Source organism: Suricata suricatta, chromosome 8 (assembly GCF_006229205.1).
Source record: "Suricata suricatta isolate VVHF042 chromosome 8, meerkat_22Aug2017_6uvM2_HiC, whole genome shotgun sequence".
Classification (NCBI taxonomy): Eukaryota; Metazoa; Chordata; class Mammalia; order Carnivora; family Herpestidae; genus Suricata; species Suricata suricatta.
The window spans coordinates 91,375,704-91,386,911 of NC_043707.1; the positions used below are offsets into that span (position 1 = coordinate 91,375,704).

At 44.0% G+C, this 11,208-nt stretch overlaps 1 protein-coding gene across 1 annotated transcript in view; it reads right to left on the reverse strand.

Annotated features, from left to right (window-relative positions):
- Positions 1 to 10,833: 10,833 nt before the first annotated feature.
- FOXD3 (forkhead box D3) overlaps positions 10,834 to 11,208 on the reverse strand; it is a 1,362-nt gene continuing 987 nt past the window's right edge. The window contains exon 1 of the mRNA XM_029949529.1: positions 10,834 to 11,208. This exon is cut by the window's right edge and continues 987 nt beyond it. Coding sequence (XP_029805389.1) covers positions 10,834 to 11,208 — 375 coding nt within the window.

An 11,208-nucleotide genomic window follows, 5' to 3' on the forward strand; every position in this document is an offset into this window, starting at 1 on the left:
TAGATGTAATAACTAGCTTGCATTTAGCGGCCATGGTTGTACAAAAAGATAAGGGCAGTATATTTAAACACTGAGATATTGTTCCCACTTTCTGGAGCAGGATGTAGCAGATTATAAGATACATAAGGGAACTGAAACTAACTGTGGAAACAGCAACTTAATGCCACCCTTACATTTCCCTGTGTCCCATGCCTATTGAATAGAATTAGTGACAGCTTCACATTTAAATGTTTTTTCATTCTTTCTTTCTCATACTTTTAAAGTAATGTTTGCTTTAATTTGAATAAACTAAATAGTTACATGTCTCAACTGAATTATCATAATTTGAGATTTCAAGTGACTTAGTCAAAATCACCAGGCAGCAAAACCTAATCAATCTGATTTCTATCATATCTTCTTTTAACTATACAATATCACATTCTCCCATTAGCCAGATAGTATAACTGAGGTGATCTTTACAAGCTCAAAATTAGGCATTTGCCTGATCAGATCCAATCTTGGCAGACAGTGACTTCTCCCAGTGAAATCTTAGTGCAGATCTAGAAAAATGTTAAAATTAGTCTACCTAGACCAGAGCTCAGCAAAGACATAAGGTACATGTCCTTGTTCTTGTGAAAGTGCTATCATATCTTTAATGACTATTGTCAAGACCTCTCATCCACAAGACTGAAAAATACCCTGAAAGTGAAAAAGTGATTTACCAAGTGGCACTACAGAGTAAATTGTTTCACATTTGTTAAGTTGTGAGAACACAAAAATGATATCTCGCTCAAACAGATGGAAGGGACAGTGGTATCAGCAACTTCATTTTTAAATATGAAATGTGACAACTATTGGTATATGATATCAAAGAAAAAATAAAGGTAGCCTCATGAAAATATGACCACTATAAAATCAGAAAAACTGTAAAGTAGTAATAACCATCATTTTTTAGACTTTTATTTGCATTTATTTTATGCAGAATTTACTCCCGAGCCATAAATTTTTGGTTCTTCAGTTTCTTCTAGAATATCTTTTTCTTCTGAGCAGCATCCTCTTCTGGTTTAGGAACAATCTGCTCTTTTTCAGTAAGGATCAGCTCACTGTGGAAGGGAGAGCTCACGTATAGATGAATCCTACCATGGGCCCTGTAAGTTCTATGCTACGTCTTGAGGGCTTTGTTCACCTAGATGTGCTCAATGACCAGAGAATCTACATCTAAACCCTGAAGTTCAGCTTTACTCTCTGCATTTTTAAGCATGTGCAGTAAATATTCAGCACTCTTTTTTGGGCACCGACCCTGTGTCCACGCCAACTGTTGGCCTGGGCACACCTCCCAACTCCACCATTGTAGCCACAGGATGGCATACATTGCTTCTGCAAAGTGACATCTTACAGATACTTGGTGGCTTTTTGGATATAGACAGTTTTACGTGTGTTCTTAAAAGTGAACGTGAAGATTTGAACCTCTCTCTCTCTTTTTTTAATGTTTACTTATTTTTCAGAGGGGGGAGAGGAGTAAAGAGGGAGAGGGAGACGTAGAATCCAAAGGAGGCTTTAGGCTCCGAGCTGTCAGCACAGAGCCCAGCGTGGGGCTCGAACGCACGAGTTGTGAGATCATGACCTGAGCCAAAGTTGGGCACTTAACGAACTGAGGTACTCAGGCGCCCCCTGAACCTCTTGATTTTGAAAATACAGTATAGCCGTCTCTTACACAGTAAGTTTTTAGCTCTCAAAATTTAATAAAGTTTTTCCTCACACTTCATCTCATTTATGTAAGAAGTTTTAAAAGCAAAAAAAAAAATGTAACCCATTAAGTATGTATATTGAATATACTGTACTAAAATGATGGCTTCCAAAGTGGAGGGTGGATTCACTCACCGTATCCTATAGGGAGGAGCTTCCACTTATTCATGGGGCTTCATAGATGATGGTAGTAGAGAGGAGTGATTCAGTCCACCCACCCTATACTACAAGATATACTATCAATATCGAGTAAAGGAGTCATCAACTTGTTAGAGGCTTGAATGACAGATGTTGTGGAAAAATAGATCTCTTAATCAAGACAAAAGTGAAATTAAGTTTTTAAAAAATCTCTAAATTTTTAAAGTTACTCAAGATCCGTTGGCTAAAAATTTGAAATGATACTTATAATACTATAATTCTTCTCTTTCTCTCAGCTAAATTTTCAATAGTAATCTTTACGTGGGCAAATACAGAGTCCACCAAACACTTCCAAGTTCAATGTCAGGACTAGGACTAAGAATTAGTCTTGTCTTTTAATCCATTCTATTAATACTTGCACTCAATTCCCTCCAGCAACAAGAGCAACTTTATCATAAAGTCATAATTCCTGATGTATGTGGAAAGGTGATGCTGTTGAAGTACCATCAATAAAGCAGATGTTTCACAGTGGTTGTGATTAATTTGTGCTGATCTTGGTACCACCTTGCTCTTGTAACCAACATTTACATTTGCAAGATGGTAGAATTTGAGAGATGGCTTACTGATATAATCTATAACAATGGCAGAGAAGATGCTAACTGGGCTCTATAAAGACTAAATCAAAAGAGACCACACAAACTAGATATAAATTTATTTTTAAAAGTTGCATTAAGTGTATAGGGTTAAAGAGCATGTTATCTTGATCCCAGTTGGAGGGCAAGAGCCACATAATCTTGTATTTCTCTTCTTTTTTCTTTATATTAAGTAGTAGAACCCACATGAATATTTTTCAGAGAAGACATCTAGTTTCATATGGATGGGATGGCTGCCAGGTAAGAGGTAACTATTATGCCAATGGTTACAGTAATGAAAAATAAATTAAATGATTTAGATTTTTTAAAACACTTTTCTTGGGGGCACCTGGATGGCTCAGTTGGTTAGGCATCTGACTTAGGCTCAGGTCATGATCTCACAGTTCGTGGGTTCGAGCCCCCCGTCGGCTCTGTGCTGACAGCTAACTCAGAGCCTGGAGACCGTCTTCAGATTCTGTGTTTCCCTCTCTCTCTCTCTGACCCTCCCCTGCTCACACTGTCTCTCTCTCTCAAAAATAAATAAAAACACTAAAAAATAAAATAAAATAAAATGCTTTTTGGGGGGGCACTTGGGTGGCTCAGTCGGTTTAGCATCTGACTTAGGCTTAGGTCATGATCTCATGTTTCATGGGCTCAAGCCCCGAGTCTGGCTCTGTGCTGAGAGCATGAATCCTGCTTGGGATTCTCTCTCTCTGCCCCTTCCCCCATACTCTCTCTCTCAAATAAACATTCAAAAAAATTAAAAATACTTTCTTTTTCTGGTTAAAATAAGGAACATGAAATTCTAACAACCAACTATCCTACAAGACTTTTACTGCCAGTATTGCCCGAATTCAATCCTAGGGGAGGTGGTAGCTAGGGCTCTCCGAGTGGGTTTCAGAACAAGGCCCCTGGACAACTCTGGAACATGTATACTGAATACAGAACATTGATGCTGTCTCAAAGCTTTAGTTTTGCTCACTTTCCCCCACAAACAGTAGTTTTAATGTAAAAGCCACATCACAGTGAATTCTTTGTTGTTTCTAGATAAAGAAACCTAACACATGATAATATGATCATCTTATAAGGTCATCTTTAATATTTTTTAAATGTTTTTATTATTTATTTCTGAGAGAGAGAGAAACAGAGTGCAAGTAGTGGAAGGGCAGGGAGAGAGGGAGAGACACTGAATCCAAAGCAGGCTCCAGGCTCTGAACTGTCAGCTCCAGAGCCGGATGCAGGGCTCGAACTCATGAAGCATGAAATCATGACCTGAGCCTAAGTCAGATCCTTACCCAACTGAGCCACCTAAGCGCCCCATAAGGTCATCTTTAATATTAAAATCTAAGCAAATGACTCTCCAATCCTCGGAAATAAAAGGGTTCTATAAAAGAAAGTATAACAAATAAAGATGCCCCCTAATGTTTGGCAAGGTTTGATTCCTCTTCTACTGGAAGAATTGAAGCAGAAGTTGGCTGAAAACCCAAGTATTTTAGAAGAGGTTTCCTCATTAGGCTGGAGGTGGAACTGTCTGATGGTCTATATTCCAGGTAGGAGAAGGCAGAGAAAACAGCACAGAAAATACTCCAGAAAATCTAATTACACTGTGAACGTGACATGATCTTATACCTTTTAGATCTCTAATAAATGTTTTTAAAATTCCTTCATTTAAAATGTTAATGTGGGGGGCGCCTGGGTAGCTCAGTCGGTAGAGCATCCGACTGTGGTTCAGGTCATGATCTCACAGTTAGTGGGTTCAAGCCCCCCTCAGAGCCTGGAGCCTGCCTCAGATTCTGTGTCTCCCTCTCTCTCTGACCCTCCCCTGCTGTCTCTCTCTCTCAAAAATAAATTAAAAAACATTAAAATATTTTTGAAAAAAAATGTGAACATGGTGTTTATAAAAGCATTATCATAAAGAAGGGGACTGAAGAAAAGGATTGGGAAGAAAACGGTCCCCCAAACTCTCGAGAAAGATTTCATCAATCAACAGCCTTTCTCATCCTCATCCCCATGGTCCTCTCTTGTCATTTGCTACACAAATAATTTTAGTTGTCCCTTTTGTGCTCAGCAATGTTAGACTGTAAGAAACTCACAGGGCATCGCTGACAATGCTTCATTAGTTGGCACAGTGGGCTCCGAGACTCAACTAACCTGAGCTCGGAAGTTCCCTAAGGTTTCCCGGAGGAGGCGCTGCCTCCCAGTTGGAGTTTGAGAGCAAAGAGAACCTTAAGCTTTGGGGGTTGCTCTGGCACTGAACAGCAAAGCTTCCTGCGATACCAGGCATACGCCCCTTGCAGAAAAGGGTAACGGGCAAAATATGTTGTTGATTTCTGGGAGAAAACTGAGTCTCGCTTACCATTTGTCGAGTGGAGAGAGTGCTAGGGATGGAGTGAGGAAAAGAGGCAAAGCTCCCTCTTCAATAAGGCGTGCACAGCATCCCCTGTTGTCAGATCCATCACGGGAAGGAGCATTCCAAATGCCCAAGTCCGCTGAAGAGAGAGCGGCCGGGGGCCAGGATGGCCGAGAGGAGAACTTGCCTCGCACAGGCGGCCAGGTAAACAGAACCGGGACGGTGGCACTTGGGGCTTTCCGCCACCCAGCCAGGTCTCCAGAGTCCTCCCGGCCCTCCTCTTAAGACTCGCCAGGGTTGTGGCCTAACGAGAACGTAGTAAACTTGCTCTTGGTTTCCCAGAGATGCCAGGTTGGAGCTTCCAGGCCGCCCGGCAGGGACTTGTTTCGCGTCGCGAGCTTCCCTAAGCGCCTGCAAGTGGGGCGCCGTGGAGAGGGCGGGGAGGAGAGTCCCCACCGCGCCCTCCGCTGCGCCCACCCCTTCAGCAGGCACCTTTTTCGGATGGGCTTACTCCTAATTGATTCAAATTCTCTTCTTCCCTCCCTTCAGACTGGGGGAGCTGGAGTCCCGCAGGTCGAGCCCTCCTGGCTTGCGCAAAGGTGGATCCAAAGTGGGGGGCGGGGGGACCGAATGTCGACCCCAGAGAGCTGTGGCTGGGCCGCTGACCTGCGGGGTGAAGGGAGGTGCAGGCCTGGAGTTCCGCCTTCTTTCTTCCTCTCCCAAATCACGAGGCAAGAAGGAACCCTAACCCTCGGTCCCCGAAGAACCGCCCAGTGCTGGGCTAGTGGTGCTCCGGAGGGCTAGGGAGGAGCGGCCTGCCGGGCCTCTGAACTCCCCAGGGGTCTAGGTCTTCGGCCTTCCGGGAGCTGAATCCCGCTCGGTCCAACGCTTCTCTGTGTGTGTGTTTTACTTTTCTCTGTGCTTCCCAACCTTCTTTGCCCCAGGCTTCAATTTTTTCCTTTCCTCAAATGGAACATCTATCCTAGGTAGAGAAGAGTTTTTCCTCCTCTGTTTTCATAGCTTATACTTGGGCTGCTGAGTGACTTTGGGCAAGTCACAGCACCTTCTGGACCTATGTAAAAAGAGGGGAGGATGTTCTGTAGAATTGTGTTTTCAAAAGATACCTCTGAAATTCAGACCGGGGAGTGAAGGCGTTCCCTTCTCCTCCCCACCTTGCCACTAACAGGACAAAGCTGTGTGTATCAGCACAATGTCATCTGGAAAAGAGGGTCTTGAGTATGACTTTTATATTAATATGGGGGAGGAGATTAAATTAAATCTTATTTTGAAAAATTTTGATGTAAGACACCTCGGGAAATAAAAATAAGATGACAATGCTTTCTTAGGACTTCATGGCTGATTTTGCAACATTTCTTTTCAAATTTTATTCTGCACAACTGCCCTCCTTGGCTGGTCTTGCTCCTGGGGAGCAAAGAATGGCCTGTACATTCCTAAGAGGGCAAGGGGAGGAGGTGGTGATAAGAGAGAAGTTGGCTCTGGGTATAACTCTGCCAACTGTTGGGGGAAAGCAAAGGGACGGTGGTCTTTCACACGTGTTTAGGATCTAGTTACCTTTAATTCGCCCTGCAGCCCATGTCTTTCGCTAATGGGTGTCTGTCAGCGGAGGGCTCGTGTTTCCCCACTTGCCTCTGATAGTGGACGCAAAGGGACAAACAGCAAAATGGACTGCTCAGCCAGAAAGAAATACACCAGGCCTCTGGAGCTGGCAGTGAGAGCTTCTCTTCAGGCCCAAGGCATGGAAGGACTCAAGACCAGGAGGAGACTCCACCTTGTAAAAGCCCCTTCTGACCAGTCTCTTTTTCTTCCAGGTAGCAGGGAGCTGGAATAGGATCTGTGACCCTTCTTAGAAAAACCCGCTTTCCACACCTAAAACCGAGGTTTTCAAAACCAAGCCAAATATCGCTGGTGTTTGGAACAGACTTGTTTCTTTGTCCAGAAGCGAGTAAAAAATACCAAGCAAACTTCTTACGTCCCCTTAGCTCCTTACAGTTTATAAAACACTTTTTACTGACACCAGCTCACCTAATCCTGCAAACCCAAGCATCAGATAGACTCCTCATTCTCACTGTAGAGATAAGGAAAGACTCAAAGAAACCAAGCAGCCTGTCCAAGGTCACAGTCACAAAATACCTAATCCCTGCTTAAAACCCCCTCTGCAAGGCCTCTCAATTCCAATGCGTCCTGTCATTCCCCTCCCCCTCCCCCCACCCATGACTGGGCCTGGAAACCCGAAAAATGCTTTCTAACCCCTACCCACCCCAGTAAGGAGAACATTGACTAATTCATGCTGCAGTTTGCCACTATCACAGACACAGGTGGAGTCCAATGGACACATGGCTTTGGAACTGGCTTTCAGACCACATTTTGTTCTGGACCATTCTTCAAGGAACCCACATTAAAACGACCTCTCCCTTTCAGCCATTGGCCATTCATGTTCCCCTCACTGCCAAGACTCTTCCTATAAACCATGTAAAATAAATAACCTCAAATATAACTCTTAATTGCTTCCAAGTCGATGTTTCCTCATCACTAAACTTTATTGCTTCCCAATCTTTAAGATAAGCTTCCCTCGGGACTCGGTCCCTTTCAGGAGACAGGCTGAAAAAAGCAGCTTCTCTGGGATTCTACCTGGATGTCCCAGGCCCGGAGGATGAACAAAGGTGTCAGGGTGCTCCGCGGCTGCGAGGCAAGAAGCTTCGGAGGGCTGAGGCTAAACTCCAGGAGACAAAACGGGTAAGTTTTCCAATCTGCTCGTCGCCCCCTACAGGCCGCATCCGCCATCGCAGCGAAAGCCCATCCTAGCCCGTGCAAGTATTTTGCTCTAGCTAGGTTCACATTTCCCTGGACCTCCGGATTCACCCTCCATTCTCGGAGGGACTGCGTGCGGCGGCTCCACTCAGGGACTCAGCTCTGGGGAAGTTCTAAGGACTACAGACCTTGGAACTGGATTGACATTCTAGAAATGAGTGCTGGAGAAAGTGGAAACCAGTTTAAATTTGTTTAGCTTTCAGCTAAAATTCTCTCCCATAAAAATCAACCCCCTTCCTTTTTCTTTATTACAAATAAACCTGCCTAAGTGGAATAAAAAGTGGATACCAGTCGTGTTGCTTTTAAATCTCAATGTAAAGGGGATTTCAGTGCCTTTTGTCGCTGTTGCCAGCGTTCATATCAAATGTGAGTTACAACCCTCCCCCCACCAAATGCTTACGTTCATTATATGTATTTGCATTTTCTCTTCTAATCTAAACCTGTGTGGTTTAACAAGAAAACAAAAAGAGCTTTCCAGAGGGGTACATCCAAGTCTATCTCCCAGACATCTGCCAGCACTTTAAACAGCCGCTGGCCGGCTTGGGGTCTGGATCTGAGTTTCCTATTCTCCAAGAAATAAAGGAAGGGGTCCATATCCAGGCTCTAGTTCAAGGTTGAGAAGTGGCTAGAAGGAAAGTTGCCGGCGGATCTCTGCTCCTCTTCTCTCTGCCGCCTAATGCATCTCTGGAAAAAGCTCTGCGGATCTCAAGCGGCAGCTTGTGGCCGAGTGTCAAGCTGCGGGCTCAGGCTCGGCCGGTATTGCTGCTATGCGTGGAAATATGAGCGAGTAATTTTATAAGTAACAAAGGATCAGGGATGGAATGAGGCCTCTGTTATCCAATGCCATTTAGAAGCCTTGGATCAGCAGCTTCTTGAGGCTAAAAGTGAATTCAAGAAGCCCTGCCTTTCCCTTTTCCCAGGGGTGTCAGCTAAAATTAGAAATAACCTCTATGTGTTTGCACAAATCATGTACCATTTGCTGTTTGTGTAAAAACCGATTAGCCAGACACAACTGTGAAACAACTTGTTACTTTTATAGCTGCAACACACAAACAAATTTAGATCAGTTTAGTTTTCCTAGTAAAAGGAGATTAGAGGGGACCCGCCCGGAGACTGTGTGGTCCATAATCTCTTCTCCGTGAAGGTTACGGTTGCTTCTTTCGCCGCAGTTGATTATCAGGTTCTTGTTTTATCAAGTTAAACTATCTCGCCCCCGGCAGCTTGTTTTATTTTAGGACCCTGATCCAGAAGGAATGTTTACTCAGGACACAATAATATTTACTGTTTACCAGGAAAATAAATTCGGTATTTTCGAGGACACGTCTTTCAAAGCGACTCCGCAGCCCACGCCTACAGCAGAGAAATAAGGCTCGGATCTGAAGCCGGGAGGCATCTCCAGGACCAAGAGGCGAGGTGGACGCCACCGACAGGGACTGGCTGTGTTTTGCAAGCAGGACGTGCAGAGGGCCGAGCTGACAGCACTGCTACCGGTTCCAGTTTTAAAAAGCGATTTCGCATAAGTAATTGTAACAGCTAAATTAATTACAAAATAATTAGAATTGATGCCGTTTGAGGATATGTTGGTGATGGGAAATGGCTTCCGTGTCTAGATGTTTTCTTTCTACCTTACTACTTTTAAGGTTGCAATAGCTGAAATGCACATTAAAAATAATCTAGGAGGACATCTCCCCATTCCTGCTCTATGATCTCTCATTTCACACTAACCTAGTCTAAGTCTATTTTAAAAAAACAAGATTTTAAAAGGGGTGATGTGCACCTGTTTTTTATAAGGGTGTTAAGGCTGCTATTCCTTGGTTTTCGGGAACACTTCGGGTTGGAGGGAGAGGAGGCATTCATAGGAATCCTTCAGAAATCAAAATTATTTCTGGATTTATTACTACCATAGAAAAGAGGTGTATTATTTCAAAATATTATGAAAAAATAAGACAACTATGTATTATTGATCAGGTTAACACAGATAACACAATTCCACTGCAAAAATTAAACTGCCATAACATACGTTAAAAAAAAAATCAACTGAGTTTATTTACCACTTCCACTAGGGGAATGAAAAGAAATAGTTTCAAAAATTTAAGATTTAAATGCTAAAATGAGAGAGTGTTTGTAATTCACATTCTTTTGAAAGAATAATTGAAATGACCAAGAACTCTCATTATGGAAGACAGAAGTCTGGTATTAAAAAAAAATTAAAAGATTGTGCTATTGTTTTTTAATGGCAGCTTATTTTATCCATAGAAATATCTGGTCATTCAGACTTAATGGATTGGTATGAACTAGATTGTCACCCAAATTCCAATTTTATGTAAAAACTAAAGGAAAAATATTACTATGACTTAAATTAGGCATAGTCTTTCCTTTCTCCAATTAAATTTTTCTTACACTGAAATTATGCATAGCTAAGTTTGAAAGGGTCATTGCTTGAAACTCCTCAAATTTTTGGGAAAGATAAAATGCAAATACAATTCTAAAATATTGTCGTTTACCTCAGATCTCTAAATAAAACACTAGGGTAAGCATTTTAAAAATTTATTTACAAAGTTGTGTACAACACGATGGAATAACATTTAGAATACCATATATATTCATTCATATATAAACAGACTTTTATAATAGAATGACACTTTTTGCCTTTTGAAAATTTTTTTATATTTAAAATCTCCCAACGTCTCTATACATTTTCTTCTCACATAAAACTGCGGAGAGTGAACTTTCAAAAAAAATGAAAGTTCAGAGCTCTAAATCTACTGAAATTTTTTTCTTAAAAAAATAAGAACCCCAAAAGGAAAGTCAATAATTTTTATACAAATATGTACAAAGAATTTCCCTCCCATCCCCACGGTACTGAGAGCAGGAGCCGTCGGGGTACGTTTTCGGAAAATTCGGTTTTTCGGTTTTACCTGTACAGAAAGCTATTCCCGGCGGGCGTGCGGTGAGAGTTTGCTCCGCCAGCCTAGGTGTGCGAAAGTGGGTGGAGGCCGCCGAAGGTCGGTGTAGAGGGGTCGTGGGGGAGGAAATGGAGGAGAGGCAGAGTCCGGGATTGGGCAGAGGGGCCGGGCCCGGGGCGGGGCACGCAGACTAGAAGTGCGGCCACCGCCCGGGGCAGCCGCCCGGTCCTCGGTCCTGGCCACCGGCACATCCCTATTGAGCTGGCCATTTGGCTTGGGCTGCAGCGGCGGCAGCAGCGGCGGCCGAGGCTGCTGGCTGCAGGAACTGTCCAGAAAGCGGCACGCTCAGGATGGGCGCGATAGTGGCCGTCGTCCGGCTCAGCGACAGCGGCTGGTGCGTGGCCATGAGCGCCGCGGACTGCACAGTCCCGGGCGGCCGCAGGAAGGACTGTGTCGCGCTGCCGCCCCCACCGCCCCCAGTACCCCCAGTTACCCCGGCGCCCCCAGCGCCCGCCGCCGAGCCCCCGGGCGCCGCCGGGCCCCCGCCGATGATGTTTTCGATGCTGAACGACGGCCGCGCGCTCGGCTCGGACTTGATCAGTGACGCCGTGGTGCCCGCAGCGCCTGC